Raw genomic sequence first — 25,578 nt, forward strand, 5'->3', positions numbered from 1 at the left:
CACCTATCTGCCCCCATTCTGTTCTTATTGAGAGGCCCTCTTTGGTGCTGCCACAGCACTTTCCACACTGTATCATGGCTGTCTGTATCCTGAATAGCTTCCTGAGGCAGATGTTTAATACGTCTTTGCATCACTGCAACCTGGCAAAGAGCTGATGGCCAGCTGGTGGCTGGATGAACGAATGAATGAATGTATGATGGATAGGACCACATCCTCTGCATATCTCTGCCTTTATCGAGAGGCTTTTGGGGCTGTGGCAACCCACTTGGCTGCACAACTGCTTCTGGGCACCACTGCATTGCTTTACCCTGCTTTCAGCACACCCACAGCATTTCACTCAGTGTCTCCAGGTCTATTTACCAAAGCTTGAAAGCAGAGGAAAGAAATAGGTGAGGTTTGCCCACTGGTGTTTTTGTTACCCAGGCAATAGAATCAACCATCCTAGAATTTTAGACCTGAAGGGAACCTCTGGGATCACTGTAACAAAGGGTTGACAGTGCTTATTGTGACTAGCTCCACACACTACCGTATCCCTCTGAGTTTACCATGTCAGATATCTACATTCTTTGGAAAAAGGTTGGACAATAGGAAGGGGAAACAGACCTGTGTTGAGGTCTGCCTACAGGGGAGGCACAGCTGTGGGGTAAGTGATGCGCCTCTGAGGCAGCAAATCCTATGAAATCTGGTTCCAGTTCAGATAATATGTCTGCAATGATGGAGGCACCCAAGACAAAGTCTGGCCATGTTTAGATATTAGATATTAGGGTATAGCACAATGACAAGGGATGGATGTGGTGAAATCTGAAAACGCTTGTGGGCTGCTATTAGGGTGGTTCCGAGGCCTGGGCTGGGATTCAGGAAAGATGTTAAGTCTTAAAGGGATTGAGTAGGGAGGCAAAAATGGGAATCTGGTGAAGTCTGGAAGTGGGATGAGGAAACTCATGCAGAAACAAAGAGTGCTTACCCCACGGTGCCAGAGCTAAGTCAGATTGGAGAAATCAAAAAAAAATTTTCTTTTCTTTCTTTTTTGTGGAGAGTATGGGGGATTGAACCCAAGAGTACTTCATCACTGAGCAACATCCCCAGCTCTTTTAAAATATTTTATTTAGTGACAGGGTCTTGCTAAATTGCTGAGGGCCTCACTAAGTTGCTGAGGCTGGCTTTGAATTTGCGATCCTCTTGCATCAGCCTCCAGAGCTACTGGGATTACAGGTGTGCACCATCACACCAGGCTCAAAAAGATTTTAAATCATTTACTAAGTATATACTATTATATACAATTGTCAGACACTACACTAAACCTCTTTTTGTATAGATATAGACTATCTCAAGCTTTCTCACAACTGTATTCTCATTTTATAAATGAAGAAACAGGGCCTGAGAAGATTAAGGAACTTGTCCAAGGTCATTTGGCTTACAAATGACTAAACTGGGATTTGAACCTAGATCTTTCCCATTCCAGCCCCATAAGCTATTGCTCCTCAATCTACTCTCCAACACTCCCTACTCTGTCTTCATAATTTAAGGCTCTGGTGAACCAGTTACAAACCTTTATTATTGGTGGTTTAATTGCCACAGTAGAAAAGAGAACTAGCTCTGAAGAGGGCCAAAAAATCAACAGAGCTGTTGTAACATGTGGATCTTATCCAAGCTTACAGCTGCCTCATCTAATGCACTGCAAGGTCTCTACCCACCTGCTTCCAAGTATCTTTTCTCAGCACCATGTTTCTCTACCCCATCTCTCCCCACCACTGACTGGTACTAGCTGTTCCATCTCTTAGGCCCAGTGGGGGAGAGTGGGGTTTGAATTTCTAATGAAGTACTGGGAAAGTCCTAGAAGTGTCTAGGTCTTGGGGTCTGGTTCTTGGCTTCATGAAATCCTGTGAGAATTGTGTTAACTGCAGGGAAGTGCAGTCATCCTGGTGAGTCATAGACCTCGAGGCAGATCCACACAACATCTGTCCTTGTGTTATCCTTGGAGCATCTCCGGCTGCCATTAGGGTGGGACTACCTTCAGGAAGCTGGCTGGGGAGAGTCCAGGATGTCTGGGGGTGATAAGGAGTTTCTGAAAGAAACTCTCTCTGTGTCGTACACTTCCAAGGACCTGGGCCAGTGGGTTTTCAAACTTATTTTAAAGATCTGAAGGGCATTTTCCAAATGAAATTGTATGTAATCCCTGACACCTAAAACACGAGGGGATGGCCTTTGGCTGGTGCCCTGTTTCTGACTGTTGCGTTACAAGTCGATCTGGCTCTTCATTTGATTTGTCAACTGCCACATTATACGTATATGTGATGCAGGAGGGAGGCCCTTCTCAGTAAAACCATAAAACATTTCTTCTTCCTGTTCCAGATGTGCTCATTCAGCTATTTAGGAGTCCTGCTGTCATCTACTAATTTCAAGGGACTCCACCTGTTTACTTACCTCATTAGGGGAGAATCAGGAAGTCTGGGAAGCACAGCCTGGCAGGGTGGACCAGGTGCACTGCAGAAATTTAATGGGACTGCTTCCATTATGCTTTTAAAACAGGAAGGCGCAGATTTCCCTTCTGGTGCCTCTCAGGGTCATTGCTCAGGAAGGAAGCAACCTTTTCTGAGTGCGGTTTGTAAGCCAAGTGATACCACTGCATTTCATTCAAACCCTCACTGGAATCTTGTGGAGTAGTTATTCTGATCTCCATTTTGCAGATGAGTACACTGAGTCTTGGAAAGGCTGGTTAGTGAAGCCAGACTCACACAGCAAATGGCAGCAGAGCTCATGTTTAGACTCGGGGCTTTACACTTCAGAGCTGTGTCCTGTCCATTACTTTTTTGTCAGTTTCAAAGGGCAATGTTATTCTGCATCTCCACATTTCCACGAAGTTTGATGCTTTTTGTCTTGCATTCCATGGTCAAAGAGGAATATAGGAAACTCTGTCACCTATCACCTTTTACTGGCATTTGTTCCATCACACTTCCTAAGGGCCATCCTGTGTTCTACCCCTCCCATTTTATAGACACCAGTGCAGATGAGGTGGTTTGGGGTCTTTTCAAAGTTTAATGACAAGACTATAGCTAAAGTCCAGACCTCTTCCTGTCCTTCCCATCACCTCCACTGTGATAATCACACAATGTACTGGGAAAACCATTTTCATGTGGAAGAAGAGATACATCCCAAGGTCACTCTATTTGCAGCTCTGAAAGGAGCCATTTTCTCTCAAGCCTCTGTACAGGATGCTGGGGTGAAAAACACAAGATCTAGGTGGTCGGCATTTCAGCAGACACTCACATTCATCTCATGGATTTTTAAAAATAGTTTTTTATAGATTGCAATTGCAGCAAATGTGTTTGCCCTTTTTCTTAACACAAGATATTTCATCTGATTTCGCTCAATAGATCCAACCGGGTGTAAGTAGGAAGGATATGATTTTCCTCTACAGGAACCTTTTGCTGTGTGTATTTTTGGAATAGTTTTTTATTCTGATTCATGTCTACACCTTCTAGTAGCTTCTTGACTTAGCCAGAGTTTATTTCCTTTGATATGATATTGAGTAGGATTCTTTTAAATCTTCATCTCTATATCATAGCTAGTAACAGGAATATGAGAATGGGGGACTGGATAAATTCAATTTGCTTATGTATTTTTGCAGAATACCTTGCTTTTGTTAACAGCATCTTCTGCACTGATATTTGAGGTTTTTTTTTAAGAGAACATATTTAGCATTTTCACCAAAATGAGCTCTTGGCTTCCTGTCAGACTTCATGTCATATTATTTCTTATATTGTTTTTGCTAAGGATAATGATTTTATATATATATATATTTAGTTGTAGATGAGCACAACACTTTTATTTTATTTTTATTTTTTTGTGGTGCTGAGGATTGAACCCAGGGCCTCACAGGTGCTAGGTGAACTCTCTACCACTAAGCCACAACCCCAGCCCCAGGATAATGATTATTTTTAGATGAGATATACTTAACTATTCTTCCTATGTAGCCTACTTCCTTCTTTGGAATTTATGAAGAACTAAGGCAATTATCTGAGGCTTGGTTTTCATTTAAGAGGAAAGAAAGCAACTGTGTTTTTCTCCCTTCCTTTTATCAAGAATTATAAAGTGAGATTGTGCTAAAAGGAAAGAATATTAAGCCCAAAGAGAAGTGGAAATAACCTTTGGGCCAATTCAGCGGAGGAGATAATGCTACAACCAATTAATTACAAATTTCTTTTTGATAAAATCTTACTCTGGTGGGCATGCTTTTATCCTTGGTGTCATCTGTTGGCTTGTGCCAAGAGATGCAGATTAGAGACAAGGATGCAGAACAGGGTCATGCTGTGCTCAGGCAGTCAGAGCCCCACTCTTCTCTCCCAAATCAGTCCTACTCACACTGCCCCAGTAGGGGAGGGAGGCAGATGGGCCTTGCTTCTCCACTCTGCTCAGCTGTTGGCTAGCAGAGGGCCTCTAGGAGACAGATGGTGACCTGCACAAAAGACAGCAAAGGGCAATACCAGGGTGGTGAGAAAGGCAGAGAGGGAGGGCTCAGCTCACTTCTTTCTGTCTTTCATACTTCAAATTGGTGACCTCCCCAGAGAATGTTGGGAAGGCTGTGAAGAGATCCCTAGGACACCCTGGCTACCATTCTAACTTGTTATTAGAGCATTTCTCTGGTTCTCTCTTGCAAACAGAGTTGATAGCATATCTTGGCTGGGAAACAAAAAACACAAACAAAACAACAACAAAAACAATCTTCTTCCCATGTAGCTCTGAGCCCCTCACCAAACTCTTGGAGGAAGAAGCATATCACTTTTCCTCCTCTGCCTAAGTGACCATGTAACTCCTAAAGGACCCCAAAGTTAAAGTAGCCCACAGAAGGTCCTCTCTTTGGCCTCTGCTCCAGGCAGGCTGACAGATAGACAGGCCCTTCCACCTCTGCAGCACAGGCTGGCCAAAGGCTAATGGCATTTCCTGACTGCTCAGGGCATGTCCTTGGCCCAAAACTAGAGTTGCTTCCCCTAGTCAGAACATCAGCAATGGGCATTCTGCTGAGAAAACATCTTTTAGCTACAACAACATGCAGAGTGTGCTCCTAGCCCTAGAAATGGAGCTCGAGGTTCCTTTGATCCCAGAGTTGGGTTCAGAATGGCATATAACTGTATGTACCTCAACTACCAACACCTGAGGATTCTGACTGAGTGTTCTAGAATACTGGAGTATAATCCTTTAAAAGCCTAAATTGTTTTTAAACTTTGTGTTCTAATAGTTGAAAAGATTCTTTTACCCATGACTTTTAAATACATTTGCTTGCCTTACTAAACAGAAAATAGTGATACCCCCGCTTATGATTGGGGATGCAGCTAAATTACATTTAGAAATGTATTGCCATTAATTGGTAATTAATACTATATCTGACTGTTTAAATCATTCATATGTACTTGTAAATATGCCTAAAACACATCTTTCATGATGACCAGGAAGCTGTGGATGGTGTTTGAGGTTGGAGATGGATCCTGGGATAAGATGGGAAAGGGAGCTTTTATTTTTCAGTTTATAGCCATCTGTACTAAACATTTCTTTTCCTTTACCTCAAATGAATACTATATGCTTACATAACAAAAAATAATCAAGATATTTAGAATAATATAAAGAAATAAAGAATATTATAGCTTGGAGGAAGGTTCCCAAAGTGGCTTCCGAAAGTCCATTTAGTTAGTCAAGTATCAGAGCAATAGTAACAGTGATCATTAGATACTACCTGCTGTGTGATCTGTTTCTATGGAAAACCTCACCTCAAGCCACAGAAATGTTTCTTCTTGCTCTTTCTCTCCACGTGTTCCACTCTCCAACATTGACCTTGAAGTAGGAGCTGGGCCTCCCTTTTGCTGTCTGCAGGGGCCATGACAGCAGGATGCCTACTGTCCACTTGAGGCAGGAACCAAAGGCACTCTGGTACATTCCAGACCACTGTGTAGAAGGAAAACGAACATTCATTAAGTACCCACTGCTTATTGTACACTGTACCTGGTCTGTCTCATACCTAACTTATTTTCCCACTGTCAATGATTCAATGAGATAAATCTTATTTTCTAGGAAACTGAGGCTCTAAGAGAGTAACATCCCTGAGAGTTCACCCCCTTAATAACTGATGGAGCTGAGATGCAAGCCTAAAAACTTGTGTACTCTCCATTATAGCTTAGTGATCCTCTAGTAGAACCATCTCTTTGTAAGAAACCTGTAAGTCAAGTGTGAAGAGGCTCTTTTAGACATTGTCCCAAGAGTCAATAGGGCTCTCTATCATAGAATGCCTTATTAGATGGTGAAGGTCATGAGGGTCCTGATCATCTCTGTATCTGCAGTGCCTAGCACAGTGTTGAAAGCATGGTAAATTCTCAATAAACGTCAGGTTGATTAATAAGAAACATTATTGTTTGCTCTACTTCATAAGATAGAAAATTGAAATCATATATTTTAGGAACAATTTCAACAGCAAATATTGAAACAAGAAAAATGCTTTCTCGTTAACCTCCAGTTGATTAGAAAATTCAAATAACTAAAATGCTACAAAGAAAGTTCTTTGTTTACAAGTCATCCATGTATATGAACAAACTGAAGGGGGAATCCATTGTAAATTTTTGTTTGGCAGAACAATAGTTTGGGCAGGCTCTAGAACCTACTCACCCTGTGAAATATTTGTAATGTTCTTTGTCTTACTTTTTTGTTGCTGTAACAAAATATGCAAGACCAGGCAATTTATAATGATTATAAATGTACTTGGCCCATGGTTCTGGAAGCTGGGAAGTCCAAGAATGTGTTGATGGCATCTCCTTAGCATTGGATAAGGGCATTCTTGCTGTTTTGTAACATGGTGGATGGTGTCGCATAGAGAGGCAGAGCAAGTATACTAGTGTGAGTTTCTTTTCCTCTTCTTATGCAGCCACTAATACCACCATGGGGGCCCCACCCTCATGACTTCATCTAATCCTAATTACTCTCCAAAAGCCCACATCCAAATACCATAAACATATGTATCTGGGGATTAAGTTTCCAACACATGAATTTTGAGGGGTCACATATGATCCATAGCACTCCTCATGGGGGGAAAGCTTGCTGCCATATAACCAACTTTCAAGCCAACTATTAGAACACAACTGAAAGTCAAAGACAATGAACATTCCCCTTAATTTAAACATACCGTGTGGTCAGTATTTTTCTTTCAGGAACTCAGAGTTGTCAAAGGAAAGAAAAGAGCTCATTTGTGTCAGCTGTAAAGGCACATGGCATTCAATAATAATTAACTTGATTTTTACAATGTTACAGTCTCTCTACTAGAGCTCAAAGTGCATCAATTTATTGTACTCTCACCACAGTTAGATATTAGGTATGAGAATTATTTCCATTTTCACAGAAATGGAGGCTGGAAGAAATTAAGTTACCAGTTAATGGTGGAGTTGGGCCTAGAATCAAGGTCCAGCTGGCCTCAAAACCCTCTCTATTCTGACTTTCTTTGGATACAAAGAGCATTTATTTCTTGATATAATGGGAAAAACAAGGAGACTTATCTGCAGACAGTCCATCAGACCCCATACACTCATGGAAACAGTGGGTCAAAAGCTGCTGTTAGAACCAAGAGCTGACCATTGGAGGCAATGCAAGCCTATTCTTGTCTTTGACAAGAGTTACTTTGGTGTATGGTAAGGTAGAATCCTTCCTGGGTTGCTTTTAAGAGCAAAAGGAAGAATGAACACTACAAGAGTAGACAATTGTTTTGATGAATTTTGTTATAAAAGACAGTTGAGAATTTGAGTGGAGAGAGATGTGGAGTCAAGGAAGGATTTTGTTCTTCTTAAAGATATGAAATTAGCATGTTGTACATAGCTGGGAATGGCCTAGGACAAAGGAAAGCAAAGTGGAAAAGGGGAAAAACCATGTAAATGTGTCTGACCCGCAATGGAGTTGGCCTTGGATGGAGTACAGATGATTCATTCATAGCAACAGGAGAGCTGGAGAGTCAATAAACCAGGCCAACATAGACTGATTGTTGAGATGCAACAAGGTCCACTTGAGTTAAGTTTTATTTTTAACAATTGAACAGCATGATTTTTGAATCTCCAATCATGTTTTACTGAGTACAGACAGAGAGAAAGAAGAGAATTAGATTTTATCAGGATTGTGGGGCAGGGGGTTGTTGTTTGTTTTTTAGGTAAAGTATGGAAAGAGAGAGGAACATGAATTTGAGGGTAAATGTGAGAAATAATAGCAATGAATCTGAAAACTAAGATCATAAAGACAGTGAGAGACAGAAAAAAGGTCATGGAAGAGGTAAATTATAGATGTTGTTAGGGTCAAGAAGACACCAGGGTAAGACAACAGAGGCAATAAACTAGGATGGTAGGAAGTGGTGGTTGGAGAGCAGAATGCTTGACATTGACATTAAGAATGGTGTTTCTATGAAAATAGGTGGCTAGCCTGGTGGAGAAGGTCAAGGATAGGAGAGGATGTCATAGTTGAGAGACCAGAGTGTGAGAAGAATCCACTATGTCCATATGGAAAAAAACGAGAATTTCCATGGGAATGTTATTGGGGCAACTGACAGTGAGCCACATGCCAATCCCTTCTAAGAAGGAGTAGAATAACTGAAGAGTTTGTGGATGGATGAAATAAAGAGTGGCAAATAATATGGTCTATTCAAGGAGAGTCAGATTTCAGAGCAAGAAATTAAAAAAAAAATTGAGAGGAAAACTGAAGATCAGAAGATTTTGCCAGTAATGAACCATGAATTGCAAAGAGCAAATGGAAAGATTCTAGGAGGTGGAATAGGAAGGAGTAATATGTGCAAATATTCACTCAAGCATATTTGATTATTGGATTTTGGAGATTTGATTATCAGGAGCAGGACAACAGAAGAGGATGGAGAGATAGGCTAAGCAGTTCAAGAATGGCTGCCTTGGTGGAGGACGGCCCCACCTCCCTCAGCTCAAGAGCAATGCTGGCTAAAGTGCTTCTTTCTGTCCTCCATGGGATTTGGAAACTGAAAGCTGACAGTGGAAAACCCGGGGTGGCTAAAATTGTACGGGTTGAAAACTCATTGTTACAGATCTGGGCCCTTAGGCTGCTGTGGCTGGTGCTCTAGTCATTTTGAGACATTGGACCTTTTGAGACAACAGTGTGGACTGTTGCCTTTCCAACTGTCAGTCCTCCAAAAAACGGAGAAAAGACATCTATGCTTACTCCTTCCTTGCCCTTGACCCCTCCTCGGGGTTATCAGCTGTGAGGTTCTGTCTCCAGGGTAAGTCCTAAAAGACCGGGCCCTGCCTGGCAGAGCAGTTACAGCCAGTCCTGGGGGGAAATACACAATGCATCTGTCCATATTATCCAGGCCATTGACCCAGAGAGGAAGATTCCCATAATGTGACACTAATTACTTTATGTCTCTCAGACCCTAACTTCTGTATACAGAAGTTACATCCTGTATTTGAAACCTATTAAGAATCAATGGAGCAGTGCTCCCCTTCCCACCGCAATCACAGTGCTGTGAAGTCCTCCATAATTGCTTCCCTACCTGAGAAATTGACATCGTATTATTTCATCTTGTTGAACCAGGTGGTTTCTTAAGAGGAGGAAATAATGTTTGGACTGGAGTTAGAATATAGGTTCAAAAAGGAGAAATCATGGAGCGTAATTAAGCTCCTCCTCCCTTGTTGCAAGACAAAATTCAAGCTCTGAAAATATAACACCTCTCAAGAAGTCCCAGAACAATTGGAAGAGAGCAGATGCAATCAATACATAAGAGCAGGGAATAGTTTTTGAGCAGGTTATGCTCTAATTATTAATAAATGCACAAAGGATTTGGGGTGGGGGAAAACAACCTCCAACAGGGAGTCAGAAGGCAGCTCGCGCCGCTGCAGAGCATGACAGCCACGGTTGCTTAGCAACAGACTGGGATGCGCGCGGGATGCCCCGCAGAGTGTGAGCTGGTGCCTCCCTCAGCAGCAGCAGGTGCCGCGCATTCCCAAGCCTTCCGGATCGCTGGAAAACTTTGAGGTTTCTCAGCGCTGGAGTGTCCGCGCCAGGCCCCAGCCGACACAGGGATGCGCCCAGACGGCTGAGGGTAGACGATGGATCCAAGAGCCCGCGCGCCCCGCGGGGAAAACAGCAGATTAGGTTTAGCGCCCGCAGAAAGTTATCGCGCACCTGCTAGTACCTGGAAGATGCATGATCCCTGGGCCGAATTGCCCCCAAATTTCTTTGTCAATTCCTTACCTTCAGTGGATCCAGCGGTCCGAGTCCCTAATGGACTCTGGTTCACGGATTCTGATAATGGGAGAGAGAAACCCAGGCTTTTCTAAGGGACTTGCTTGTTAGCTGATGCCTAATCGATTTGCCCTGAATGGTCGCGCTTCAGTTTTTGTTTTCTGCCTTTCTTCTTCCCCCAGACAGTGAGTTTGTGGACGCCTCCCCCGAGTCTTACAGCCCGGAGGAGTTAGGTAAGTCTTTAAAATTTAATTTCTTTTTTCTTTTCTTTTCTTTTTTTTTTTTTTTTTCTGGAAGAAATCCCGCGGAGGGATGGATAGAAAGTGTCAAGGACACTGGGCGGCACGCACGCTCCAGTCTTGGACAGAATGGCCTTTTCTAGCGTATGCTTCGGGGTAGCGGGGTAAGAGTCCACTTGCAGTGTGTGTGTGTGTGTGTGTGTGTGTGTGTGTGTGTGTGTGGTGTGTCCGTCCGTCTGTCCGTCCCCAGATCAGTGGTGATGCTAAAGCAGCATGGAACATAAAACTTCCAGACCTGTGACTGATCTGCCTGTACTGATCTGCCTGGAAGGACCCGGTGGTGGGCGATTCTGCCTTGCCAAAGTACCTTGCCTGAGAGGGACATTGTGTGGGTAGTCCTTACCCTGAATTTAAAGAATTCAAAGGCCTCCAAAGGGCAGTATTGTCATTAAACCACAGGACCTGGGAGCCGCCTTCCCCCCCCTGATAGCTATTCTTCATTTGGTTTCCAGGTATTTTGGACTAGGTCATTCCATGCTCCTCTGCCTATGGCTGTAAGAGATTTTGGCAGGTGAATGGTGACATTTGTCGAAGGCAGAGTGTGTGAAGAGAGGGAAATTTGCACCAGTCAGGATCCTTCTGAGCATTCCTGCTCTCCTGTCTTACTGGTGGCCTAGTGTGGTTGCCTTTTTTCTTTTTCTGTTCTCAGGGATGGGTTTATCTGCTATCACCTGATCTGTCAAGACTGTCCTAGCTGTTCTCTTATGACCAGCTGAAAATCTTGACTTCCTACCATGAAATGAAAGTATTTTTTAAAAATGGTATAAATGGCAGTAAAGGAGAAGAGAAATTGTCCACAGCAATTGAAAAATTTTACTCACTGAAATATTCTCAGCATTGGGCACCTTGTTTCTGGTCAGCCTCTTAGCCTGGGCTGTATGTTCTTATCCAGTTCCACATCATCTCAAGTAAAATTCCACCTTGGCAACAATTCTAATTTATTTTCGGGAATCTCGAACTTAAAATAGGTCTGGATCAAGAGTGGCACTCTGAGGTAAGGAAGAGTACCTTGTTTATTCAGAAACGTGTTTCTGACAAGGTGTGAGGCAATCAAGTCTCTGTTAATGGAATTGTACATTACATGCTATCTGTTAAAGGCACACCATAGTGAATCTTTATAAAATGAAAAGAACATCTGAACCATAGTTTTGCATGAAGTGATTTATTAGAGAGGAAGTACTTGGTGATCAGCTCCCTGCATGTGTAACTGTGTACTGATAATACCAGCGTTGACATTCCATGGTGTGACAGAAGCTATTTGGTCCTTTTAGATCACAGATGAGCATAAGCAATGGCAGAATGTCTTTCTCTGAAAGACCCGACTGTCTAACTACTAAATGGTTTGCATTGCAGAATGATTTATGTATAAGAAAGGTCCAGGTGTTTGACCCAACTCTTTAATTTCCATATCTCCCCCTGAGATTAACAGTCTAGACTGCCCAGCACAGGCACTGATAAATAGAGGGAGCTCTGCAAATTAGCAGTAAATATTAAGAAAGTGATGTGGTTTTTTTTTTCTTTTTAGTGTAGAGAGCAAGAAAACAACCTTTTTTTTCATGTGGGAAAAAACAGATTTGGCTATAACAAATTAGTATAGATTGGGTAGTTTTTTGGTTTTGTTTTTTATTTTTATTTTTTGTAATTGTAGATGGACAGAATACCTTTATTTTATTTGTTATGTGGTACTAAGTGTCAAACCTAGTGCCTCACACATGCTAGGCAAGCACTCTGCCACATAGCCATAACCCCAGCCCTTAGAATGGGTAGTTTTTAAACAACAGAAATTTTTTGGTTCTGGTTGTCAGGTAACCTCTTAGGTATTTTCCAGTTCTAGATTCCTAAGATGCTGTGATGGTCTATATAAGCCAAAAGAGGCCCCTTGCCATCTGATATTCATTGTGTATAATCATGTGCCTTTCCATTTGAGTACATGGTATCTCTTTTTGGGGAAAGGGTTGACAGAGGAGTCTTCTGAGAGAGAATGCATTTTTTCTATGCTATTCAGGTCAAAGAGGGAGCTCACATTTATCCCTTGGAAAGAGGATGATAGTTTTTGGTGCTTTTCTTAGACACACAGCAGGAAAAATGCCTCTTATAGCAGTTGATGAGGTTGTCTAGTAGCCATCTTTTAGGAGCATAGATGCACATAGGTTTAGTCGTGGCTAGAATATAAGAAGAGGTAAAGAAAAGTTAAAGGAAAACTGTTTATTCACAACATTGTCTACATTCGATGCATGGGTTTTCCACACTAAGCAGTTGTTCAAATCTATGCAAACATCAACTGGGTGTCCTACAGTTTAATTAAATTCAGGCATTCCACCTAGTTTGTGAAGACTCCACAGGTTAAGGACTCTGTTAAAGCTCTCTCCTACTTTAAATGCCAATTGTAAGTAGTGGTTCCCCTCATCACCACACCTCTGGCAGACTTGGCTAAAAATCAGAGATTCCCACAACCTTCTCCTGAAGGATACAAATCAACCGCCAGAGAAAGAAATAGAGAAGGCAAGATCTGTGTGGGTCCCAAGCACAGGAGCTTCCATCCGGTAGGATTAGGGTGATTCACCCTTCTAGCACATGGATGTGATGATCAACCCAGAAACTTTCCAAACTTCTTCATTTAGGATTCTTATGTAGGTACCATTATGTGGGCAAGATAGACTGAATACATTGGCCACTAGTGAAGTCTCTAGCCCTTTCTCCTCCCCAGAGGTCAGATTGGGGTGGGAGTGCATTGCAAAGAGTTGTGTTCATCTGAAAGCTTCTCTGCAACTAACCTAGTCTCCAAAATAGGTAGTTGAAGATGGTGATCAGGCCAACTGAATTAGTGACTTGTCCCTGGTGTGGCACGTGGAATGGTTTTCCATCTGGATCCTTTGGTGACAGTCCCCTAGGTTCTTGCTGCTTGATTGGTAGTCTAATTCACCTCTGAATTTTTATAGCAGTCTCCTAACAAATTATGAAAGGCTCCTTGGGGGATTTGTTCTCAGTGTTATAGCAATATCATATAATGAAATTAAGTCACAAAAACAGGAGTTTTTGAAGAGGCAGTAGGAAAAGGAAATGTCTCTGGATGAATGCATACTGAAGGCCACTGTGATGGCGAGTCAAGAAGCAATGACCTCTTTCCTGTGGCCCATTTTCTAAAGAGGCAAAGCACATACCTTTCCACAGCTTTTCTGTCTCTACTTAGATGTGGTGGATCTCTAAGGGGTTAGAGAGAGTGCATGGAGAGTTGGGATGAACCCAGATATTATCATGGTTGCCCATGTGTCCCGACCGGCAGGACACATCAACGAGGGCGGCGAACCTAGGCGGGGAGGAATGAAGGGACAAGAGACACCACGAGGGATGACAGCAAGACAGGAGTTCTAATCAAGCTGCAAATTTTTATTGTTCACACAGAGGTATTTATATGCTGGGGATAGGGAAGCTCTCCTCTTGGCGGTTGCTGGGCGTAGGTTGTGAAACTGCCAGAGGAGAGAGAATCCGCAAGATGGCCGCAGGCTGTTTCTTGTAAAGGTCAGGCTGTTCTTAGAAGGAGAACTTCCTTCTAGCCCCTGACACCCCTGTTTAATAACCTTCATTGACTCTCCCCTACCTGGAGAATAGACATCTGGTTTAGTATAGGAGGACCTCCAGGGTCTGCATCAACCCTATGCAATATAAACTTCTAGTTACACTGGGAATAATCCTCTGAATGTAGCTTCGTTCCTTCCACCTGCATACCCTTCCTCCCCCTTCTCCCTTCTCATATGGTTAGCTTTGATCCATCCTTCAATACTGACCCCATGTGTCATGACTTCTTAGTGGTTCTCAATTTGGCTGAATATTAAAATCAGGAAGAGCTCTTAAAAGTCTTTTTGACCGGGTCAGAACTCTGAACCAACCCATCACAATCCTTGGAGTCTGGGCCAAAGTATCAGTGTTATTGTTGTCATTTTAAAATCAATCTCAAGTGATTGTAGTGTGCAGCCATGGTCACATACCACGGCACTGGATAGTGACCACCACACTCTTCTTTATAAATGTAGCAGCTGACATAGTGCCTGGCACATGGGAAATCTGCAGTGAATGCGTATTGAATGAGAGAGTGAAGGAGCCATTGCTGAGCTGCTTTGCCTTTTTTAAAGTTACATTTCTGAGATTTCCTCCTCTACTGGTTTTAACAGTGCCTTGAGGACTAGATCCTTTAACTTGTGACTTGTATCTAACTCCTTTATTCATTCCTTGGTTTTATTCAGTTTGTTTTATTTTTTTAATTAAAGTTTAAAACTTTGTTTCATATAAAAGTAATACCTGATTATTTTAGAAAATTTGTATATTAGGAAGAATAGGAAAAAAACCTACTCACACTATCTAGAAGCAAACTGGTCCCTTATTTCCTTAACTTTTCCTAACTTGTTGTCCTTTGGGGTTGCTTGACCCCTGGCATGCCTGAGCAAGCTCAATTGCTGATCTTTACTCAGAGCCTGCAAACTGCCCTCTGAGGGTCAGAAGAGGAGTGTCCCATGAGAACTGCATTCTTGGGAGCCATGGGGGTTAACTCTCTGAGGACCAATATATCATGAGAAAGAGTTGTCTTGTGCTATTCTTGCCTTCCTCATTTAGGCAGGATGTCTGGGTCTTATCAGAAAAAAAAATTATAACATTTATGTAACTTCTTCAAAATAATCACTTAAATGTTTGCCAGTCGCTCCCCTACCACCCCACACTTCTAAAATATGGGATGAAGTCGTAGCTCTAGATAATTGTGTTTATGTCTTACTCGGGATAGCTAAACTCAAATGTCAGTGATTTAACACAGCAAAGGCTGTGTTTCTTTCTGGTGTTATATTCTAGCACTGGATTTAGAAGGGCTCTACTCCATGTGGTCATCAGAAGCTCCTGGCTTCTCCATCTCCTGGTTTCACTGTCTTCCATGGGCTCGGATTCTTTCAATGCCTGCTTTGTATCTATTTAGAAGAAAGGGGAAATCTGATGAGCTAGAAAAAAATATGCTCACCCTTGCTTATCTCAGCCTGGAGATAAATACTTCCTTGCCAGTATATTCCAAAGGTGAGAACTATTCCTGTAGCCTTACCCAGTTGGATGGGACTGGGAAATACAGCAATGTTCCAGAAAGAAGAGAACACATACATTGGTGCTCACTGGCAGTCTCTACCACCTAAATTTCTCTTATTGCTCAAACCACCATGACTCTTGGCCTCATTGTGGCCATGTAAGTACTGGGCTCTTTTGTATTACTTGGGGTATACATTGAGTTGCTTCAACAAAAGGCAGAATGACAAATACTTAACCAAACTACAGATTAATTTTTGTTTCACTTAGAGCACAAGCAATCCAAGGCTGATATGGTAGTGTCATGGTGCTTCATATCCTCAAATGTAGTTTCCAGGCAATGGTGTAAAATGGTTGGGTAGAGTAGAGGGAAGACTAGTAATCTTAACAAAGTATGTCTTAGTGGTTAAGAGTGTGGATCCAGGTACCTACTGTGTGGGTTTGAATATTAGCTCCATTTCTTAGTTGCTTTTTGACCATGGGCAATTTACGTAATCTGTGTCTCCATTTCACAGTCTGTAAGATCATGCCCCAGATATTTTCAGATGCATTTCCAGGGTCACTCACTACTTTTGTCACTCTGCTCTGTGCCATGGAAAACTTACCCTTTACAATGCATCCTCTGGCTTCCTGTTGGCTTTGGCTAGTGAGAGGTACTGGCAGGATACGTGATAGTGGCAAGAAAGACAGAGACATCAGGGTATTTATTCCCTGTCTGTCAAGCTGAGGGATGGTATGGCTATATGGTTGTACTGAAGGCCATACCTCCTATAGAGCAGTCTTTTCTTATAGCATCCAGTCATGCTAGATTCTTGGGATGTTGTTAGGATTTATTAAGAGAATTGGCTCACACAGTAATCTGCAAGCTGGAGACCTGGGAAGTCAGTGGGGTGGCTCTGAGTCTGATAGCCTCAAAACTAGGCAGGCTGATGGTGTCACTTTGACAGTCTGAGGCCAAAAGCCTGAAAATGGGGTTGGGAATCCAGGGTAGGAAGCTAGGGAACAGAAACTCCAATGCAATTTCCAGAATCCAAAGGCTGGAGAACCTGGCATTCTGGCACTCAAGATATCCAGCTCCATAGACAGAGCAAGAATTTGCTTTTCCTTCACCTTTTTTTTTTTTTCAGCAGTTTCCCTAGCCAATTGAATGGTACCTGCCTACACTGAGAGCATATCTTCCATTCTCAGCCCCAATCTCCTCTGAAAACATCCTTACAGATACACCAGAAAAAAAGTGCTCAACCAACTATCTTAAGCATCCCTTAATTCAGTCAAGTTGAGACCTAAAATTAACCATCTCAGGGGTGGTAGCAGCTCTGCATTGCGACTAGCCCTGGGGGCTTTCATTGTCTCCTATTGTTTTCCCTTGACTGTACCAATCACACTTTTGTAAGTAGTCCCTTCCTTAGGCTCTCATGATTGCCCCTGTATTGATAGTCTTGACTGATACAATACCAACCTCAGACCATGGTGGTAAGGAATGCCTGAACACAGTAACCACCATTAAATGTTTTTCTGCTTCTATGCAGGTGCTCTGATGCCTTCAGGCATGGCTAAAACCTTCTGAAAGATTTAATGTTTGCCATATACATTAAATCATATTGCCACTCTGCCTCTTCCCCACTCTGTGGGGAACAGGATAATGTGTAAAGACTCAAGAGTTGTGAACACATCTGTTCTGAGTCAGATGCTTCCTATATCCAAAGTTTTCTCCCTCCCATTGACATGAAGATGAATAAGGAAAAAGGAACCAGGCTTACCATGCACCTACTCTGTACCAGGAACTTTACACATGTAAACATTACACCAGCTTACCAGAGTGGGATTTAAATCCTGTTACCCACATTTGCATTCCAAACAGAACAGTTTCCAGGGATTTAGCCTGCCTGCCATCCTTCTCCAGGCCCTAGACATAGCTTCTGATGGGGAGGGAGTTTTCACCCCAGTTCAGCTTTTTCTCAGGATGACTGACAGTGGAAAATTCAATTCCCTTCACAGGAAACCTCACCCTACCACAAGGGTGTGGTCCAGTCTCCTGGCTCCAATAAAACAATCACAGAAGAGTTCAACATTGTTACAGTTCCCCAAATCTGGGCAACTCATTCTCTTCCATGATTGATCTTTTTCCCATTTCATTCTCAGAACAACTCAGTGAAGCAGATGGGGTTATTTTCATTTTATGGAAGAGAAAACAAAAGCTTACAGAAGCTAAATTATTTGTCCAATATTACACAGCTTATTAGGGTTTAGATTAAATTTATAATCTCTGTCTCTAGATCCAATCTCAGTTTCCTGGGGAGAAAAATGTGCAAACTGTCTTCCTCCCTGGGGAGATTCTTTGTGTGTTGAGTAAGTATGTGTAAAATTTAGTTGGTTCTCTGTACCTGTGGGTTCTGCATTTGTAGAGTCAACTAACTGTGGATGGAAAATATTTTTCAAAATCAATGGTGTCTGTATTGAACATGTACAGATTTTTTCTATTATTCCCTAAATAAAAAAGTGCAACAACCATTAACATAGCATTTGCATTGTATTAGGTATTGTAAGTAATCTAGAGATGATTTAAAATTTATGGGTGGATGTGCATAGATTTGCACACCCATGGATTTTGATATCCTAATACAATGGTCCCAGAACCAGTCCCTCATAGTTATGGAAGGATGACTTATCCAGCCTAGAGCCTGGCTGTACCTGTCAGTTCAGGACCGTTTTATTGAAAAAATGACTGAATAGTAATTGTTTAAAGTTGTATATATTTGGGTTTCTTCAGACTGCCAAATAATAATCAATTTGCAATGGAATTTTCTACAAAGGGATCCAAATCAACAGCCATAAAAACTCTTCTTAGCTCCCTTCATCTCTCTCTCTCTCTCTCTCTCTCTCTCTCTCTTCTTGTATTGTGCATGGACTTCCCAGAACATGAAACCTCTCATGGTTCCTGGTGGCACTGACCCACTTTCAAAGGAAACCAAACCTTTGCAGTAGCATTTAGAGCAGGGTGATAGAATTCTGGTAGAGTATAGAAATGCAACTTCCAGATGGAGGGCAGATGCACTTGGACATGGGTGTAAAATGAATCACTGCTCCCTTAAAATGTGTTTGCAAAATGATATTATGTCTTGCCCAGGAGGTGAAGTTTGATTTCTTTTTTTTTTTTTTTTAAAGAGAGAGTGAGAGAGGAGAGGGAGAGAGAGAGAGAGAGAGAGAGAGAATTTTTAATATTTATTTTTTAGTTTTTGGTGGACACAACATCTTTGTTGGTATGCGGTGCCGAGGATCGAACCTGGGCCACACGCATGCCAGGCGAGCGCGCTACCGCTTGAGCCACATCCCCAGCCCGAAGTTTGATTTCAAGGAATTGTAGTTGGAAGAAAGAAGGGACTAGGAGGGGGAAATGACAATTCTCAGAGATAAATGATTATCTATCTTGGTTAAAACACAAACAAAACAACAAACGACAAAAAAGAGCGTGGATTTCAGGGATAGAATGCACACGCATGCACACACGTGTACACACACACACACACACACACACACACGAAGATGGAAATCTTGCCAAAGAGATGTTCATACTAGAAATACGTCGAATTGCAGCTAGTCGTTCCAGAATATCAAACATAAGTGTGACTCCCCATAAAGTGATATTTCACTTATTGTTAAGTGTGCTGGGACTCAGAGAAAAGTGTGAATAACCAGCTTGATGGCTTCAAGGATGCTATGATTATGGTTTCTGGGTCACATTCTTCCTGGATGATCATTCTGGAATATGTCCCGTTTGGTTCTGTTTCTCCCACTCTCACAGCAGTTTTACCCGGGGTGGACATGTTGACTTGAGTCGATGTCACTTGTTTGTCTCTCTCTCACCCCTCCCCTTTCCCTGCTTCTTCTCTGCTCTGTCTCTGTCTCTGCCTCTGTTTCCACAGCAGTCTCCTCCCCTGCTTCCTCCAGTTGCTCCCTCCTTTCTTTTCCCATCTTCAGTTGGAATATAGACAGCACAGGCTTGCCTTCGAGGGCCCTCTGCCAGAAAATGGAACAGGTCAAATTATAAAAGGGGATAAAAAAAGAGTGTTCCTTGGCAAAATGGAGGAAACAGATGTTCCGGGATGGTTTTGCTGTCTCTGGCTGTCTGCTGCCTGCTGAGAGGCCCCTCTTCAGGATTGCTAGAAATGAAAGTTTACCACCATGGCACATATGGGTGGTTATTATAGTGTCAAAATATATATATATGTTTTTATTTTGGCTTAATGCTCTTCTCCTGTGACCTTTGTTCCCTCAAATCTATCTTTGGCAAGATTACTGACTGACCACCTGGTAGCAGTATTATTTTCAACTTCTCAGAGCTTTAAAAAAAAAAAAAAGAAAAAGAAAAACTGCTGGGAAGAGTGGAAGTCAAAGCTACTTTCAGGTCACTCCCTGTTTAAGAATAAATATTTTAAGGAAACTTCAGGTTTTAAGAAAACAGAGGAGAGAACTGTGGGAGTGGACCCTGGTCTGGAATGATCATCCGGAAGTCCATGGTGGGGGAGGGAGGAGAGCCAAGTAAGGATCTTGCTGGGACCCCTGAACCAGCCTGGGCTCCTTCGTTTCTATCTCCTAAAGGTTTTCTGTGCACTGGCTGTTGACCATAAAGAACGTTCATTATTGCTGCCCTTGGGGTTGGCCAATCTGAGAGCTTGGACTTCCTCCTCCTTTTTTTTTTTTTAAAAAAAAATAATAATCTATTACCTCTCTGACTCTAAAAGCCACGCTCCCCCCGCCCCAAACACACACTGACTCAAAGGAAGAGTCTAATCTGGGGATTTGCTAAGGACTCAGGACTAAGACAACCAGTTTTATGTCTCTGTTGGACCCTTATGTGGGTTATCCCCAGGAGACCACCCTCAACCTCCACCTACAGTGGTCCCTTCTCATCCTGTAGAAGTAACAAACCATCTACATTTAATAATATTTGCATCCTACTGGGGATTTCTTTCTCCCCTTCCCCTCTCCCCATCACTTTCAATCATGACTCATTTCCTTGAAGGCCATGCCATTTCTCCTCTGCTCTTGGGTTCAGGTGTCATTGCAAAAGGAGAAAAGGAAAAAGGAAATCAACTATAAACGTGCAAAGCCAGAGCCACCACAAAACCAAATAAAGGCCATCAAAAACATTAGGAAAAGGAATTCGCTCTAGGTGGATGAAGAACAGAATCAGTATTTCTAGCTTAGTGAATAGAATGAAAGCTAGATTTTAGCCCCCCTCCCCTCCCCTCTCTACTCCCCTGTCCCATTCATTCCCATTCACTCACTTAGCATTGTGCAATGGACAGCCTACACAACTGACCATCATAATCCTGATTCCCCAGTTCCAGACTTCTCATCTGTATTTCTTCCCTTTTCAAGGAACTCTTTCAGTGTTGTATAAATTTTCCTTTGAATATGTTTTTTAAAACAAATTTCCCCTCAATTATTTAAATGATGGGATTTATATTTTGCAAGATCTCCTTATAAAAAAACATCTAAAACTTGAAATATTAATGCCAATAATTTACCAAAATTTGTTTGCTCCAGTTCAAATGACATCATTAAATACATTATAATAAAAAGATGAAAATTCGTTGGGTGTTTTTTCCATGTACTAGGTATCTCCTTAAGAAGTGACATATTGATTATCTCAAAAAATTTGATGAGCCAGACACTATTACTTCCCTCCCTATAAGATGGAGAATTGCCGCTTCGACCGACCTGTTAGATAACTTGCCAAGTCACCGTGGTTAGTAGTAGAGCTAGGACTTCAGGGCAAACCTATTCTCTATTGCTGGGATTCTTAACACCATCATCAACTCCAGAACAAGACACCAGAACACCTGATTCTCAATAGCAGAGTTTTGAACCATAATCTGACTGCAAAGGATAGGCTGGCTCAGCTACAACACCACCCATCCTGTGCCACACACTGCAAGTAGGCTCAGGAACACAAGGTGAACAGATTCAATCCTTCCCTCAAAGAACTGGTGACCTAACTCAAGAGAGAAAGACCCATGTGCAGATCAGATTTACAGCATGGAACTCTGGCTCTTTCAGGCCAATGGGCACTAACCAACTATGTGAACTTGGGCAGGGTGTCTAACCCTGTGGGTTTGGGGTTCCTCATGTTTGATAAAGGAATTCAAGTACTGTCACGTGCTGCACAAGAGCACATCTACAATGCTGGCCCCATAACATTATAATGGAGCTAAAAATTCCTGTCTCCTAGTATCATTATGGCTGTCTAAAGTCATAGAGCAACACATTATTCACAGGTTTAGAGTAGTGCTGGTACAAACATTCCTGTTTAGATATGTTTAGATACTCCAATACTCATCACTGTGTCAAAATTGCCTGTGGTATTCAGCATGCTAACATGCTGTGTGTGTGTGTACAGCCTAGGAGCAGATAAGTTGGGTGTGCAGTAGATTAGTTAGTAAGGCCCACACAATGATGAAATCACCTGAAAAGATATTTCTCAGAATGTATCCCCATGTTAAGTGATATAAGACCGGGGACAGGTGCCGTAGTTTATGCCTGTAATCTCAGTGATTTAGGAGACTGCAGGAGGAGGATTGCAAGTTCAAGGCCAATCTCAGCAGTTTAGCAAGGCCCCAAGCATCTTAGTGAGACTGTCTCAAAAAGTTAAAATAAATAAATAAATAAATAAATAAATAAAAAGATTTGGGAGTGTAGCTCAGTGAAAAGCAGTCCTGGTTTAATTTCCTGTCCTCCCCCAAAACAAAATAAAGCAAAACAAACAAAAATGATATGACTGTACCTACTTCATAGGGTTATTGGGAGGGATTGAGTTAATACATGCAAAGTTCTTAGTGCACAGTGAGCACTCCCTGAGTAATTGCAATTGTTATTCTGGTGAGTGCAAGGGGGCATAGGTCTCTGGAGAAGAGGAACCAAATTGAGTTATGGAGGTGCAGGGGAGGCCAAGCAGGCTTCCTGGATGAGATCCATTCTTCATAGTGTGACCAGCAAGAGCAAATGGCACAGGGCATGAACAGCACCAGGTGCTCCTGAGAACAACTAATGGCAGCGACAGTGAACTCATCTGTGCTCGAGCACAGGAATAATCCTGAAGCTGAGTCTCCTCCCTCACCTAAGCCTGGATTAGCATGGAAAGTCTATAAAGTGGGACTGTAACATTGTTATGGACTTCTTCAAATGCTGTGCATGTGCAGATGTTTCACAGAAGCTGCTGTCCTATTCCTAAGAAGCCCTTTGGCTTGCTCACTGGGTCAAAGCTGTGGCACCTGCTCATTTGCATGTCACTCCTTTTCCCATTATTGCCATCATTGGTGGTGGTTTGCTACTGTCAGCTTCTGGAAGCTGTCATTCCATGCTCTTTACCAAAAGAAAGACTGAGGAATCCTCCAAAGGAGTTTTAGAGAGAGTCCAAGTTTGATGGGTAAGTATTGCCAGGCTTAGCAAATAAAAACATTGGAAACCCAATTAAATTTGAAAATATTTTAGTATAAATATGTCCCCTGCAACATTTGGGATATACTACGCCAAAAAACTTTTGTTGTTTATCTGAAAATCAAATCTAGCTGGTATCATTTGTTTCGTGGGGCATTCCTAGGTGAGGGAGTGACATCTGGGATGCTGTGTTCTTTGCATTGAATTTTGGCTTACTCTCTTAGTGGATGTGGTAAAACATGGCTCTGTTCCATATCACCAGGTATTCAGTTTCCACTTGACTCAACTTAGGTGCTTACAACAGTTAGACTTGTTTGCTGGTGGGTGTATTATTATATCACCTCGTTTACAAAATGCATGCTAGAAATTAGCTCCCTATAGTGGAAATCCTAAACAACTTTAGGGATTTGAGGTATGACCCATTTTTGTATAATATATGTAAACACAGAATAATCCCTTCTCCCGGATTTGGTTATCTGGTTTCAGAGTCTATATATTAAAGTTTTGATATGTTCCAGTCTCTCTTCAAGCATGAAAGTCAGGTCTGATCTACTTTGTTCTGCAAAGTCAGAGCATCTTAGTGTCCTCACGGAGTGAATATCCCATGCCATCCCTCATTACTTCATGTTACTGCACCTCTTCTAGAATGTCTTCTGAGGGGGTATTGTAGGGAGAGGGTCTTACTTCCAGAGAAAACCTGGTCTATTGTGGTACAGTGATCATTATTATAAAAGTTTCTTTATAGAGAGCTGAAAACCAATTTCCTGTTTCTTTTACTCAGTTGTCCTTGTTTTGCCTTCTAGAACTTTCAAACTTTTGTTTTTTTTACTGAGAACCCACAAAAGAATGCGTATTACATTTGAACCTACACATACAAATATAAATGTAACTAAACAAGTTTCATGGTAGCAATTACCATGCTCTGCATCTGGAATTTCCTCTTATATTTTATATCTTTTATTCACAACACTAGTCATTTGATTTCATGACCCATGAGTTGTTAGCTCTCTCTGAAAGCCACTGCAGTAGGGTATCATGGAGCAAATATAGAATAAGCCCTTCCTCCTATCTGAAATCTCTCAAGTTATCATGCCTTAACCTTCTCTTCTCCAGGTAGGAGTGGTCTGGTTCTCATCCTCTCCTACCCTTCTCAATGTCTTAAGTACCTTCTAGGTAAGGAATATTTCACTTAAAATCAAGCCTGAAAAATAAACACATGACCTCACATCCAACCTGACCTAATACTTGGTCTGTGTTGATATCAGTCAGTGAATTAATTCCTAATTAATTCTTTATTAACTTACATTTTGCCTTTTAAGGTATCTTGAATTTTTTTTTTTATTTGTGAAGGTAGTGGGGTGATGAACTCCAATCAACTTGCTCATCACTCACAATTCTTGCACCTATCCCAAACTCAATAGAGTAAACCAAAGAAACTGTGTCTAGTCCATCAATAATTAAAACTCCTGTAAAATGGCAACGTTTAATAAGAAAGTGTCTAACAGGTTAATAGCAACACTAACAGTTGTGGAGCTCGTTCTGTGTGCTAAGCATTATACTAAGAGCTTTACACATGACTGACTAACTGATGAAGGCAGATATGACTATTATTTATGAAAAGAGAAAAAACTGAGCTTTAGAAAAATAATTCAGAGAATATTAGGTAACTAGTAAGTGGCAGAGGGGTGTTGATCATAGGTCCATCTGTTTGTTAAGTCTGTATGTTTTAAAATATTTAACTGCTTGCCAGAGTGAGGAAATCACCTCTGGTGGTTTAATGAGAGGGTGTATATTTGTGTACAATCTTGTTTATGTAGAGGGCTCCACAGATCTCACTTCCTCCCAGGAGGAAAGGGAAGAACTTGTAGCAAGTTCAGGTCCCACGAAAACCTCTAGGACTCTAGTCCATCACTCACCACATTGGAGTCTGACTTCAGAGTGCTGTGTGGTAGGCAGTAAGGGACAGACGAGCTGGGAAGCAACATAAAATAGTGGCTAAGAACCAGAGCTCACACTAACAAGCCAGAATCCTGGTTCTTTTGCTTGTTAACCATGTTATCTCAGCAACCCACACAACCTCACCTAGCTTCCTTTCCTCGGTTGTAAAACGTGGGCAATGATACCTCTTTTCTGAGTGTTACATGCTGATGAAATCAGATAATGTATGAACGCACTGGCCCAAAAGGGGCACTCCATGCATGCTAGCTCAAGACAGAAAACTGGGTCTTGATCATTTGGCTCCTACAATATTTCTTGACTGTTTCTTCATTTAGAATAGGATTCTGGTGCAAAGAAATGTGGATTCCTGTATGTCCTACCTAGTCATTCTCAAATGTGGTCTGTGGACAAGCAGCACCAGCATCACCTGGGAGTAAAAATTATTGGGCTCCACCCACACCTAATGAGTCATAAACTTGCGGGTGGGGCCCAGCAATCTCTAACAGGTTCTTCAGATGATTCCAATGCTGCTGAAGGTTCAGGACCACTGCCTTGATGGCATGAAGGATCCTGGGTCTTCCCCTGTTTTTAGCAGGATTCCCTGGAAGCCTCTGGAGAG

At 42.0% G+C, this 25,578-nt stretch overlaps 1 protein-coding gene across 1 annotated transcript in view; it reads left to right on the top strand.

Moving 5' to 3' along the window:
* Amotl1 (angiomotin like 1) overlaps positions 1–25,578 on the top strand; it is a 138,856-nt gene that overhangs the window by 6,455 nt on the left and 106,823 nt on the right. Inside the window, exon 3 of the mRNA XM_026396103.2 lies at positions 10,407–10,457. Coding sequence (XP_026251888.2) covers positions 10,407–10,457 — 51 coding nt within the window. The remainder of the gene's footprint in view (positions 1–10,406; positions 10,458–25,578) is intronic.

Source organism: Urocitellus parryii, chromosome 4 (genome assembly GCF_045843805.1).
Source record: "Urocitellus parryii isolate mUroPar1 chromosome 4, mUroPar1.hap1, whole genome shotgun sequence".
Classification (NCBI taxonomy): domain Eukaryota; kingdom Metazoa; phylum Chordata; class Mammalia; order Rodentia; family Sciuridae; genus Urocitellus; species Urocitellus parryii.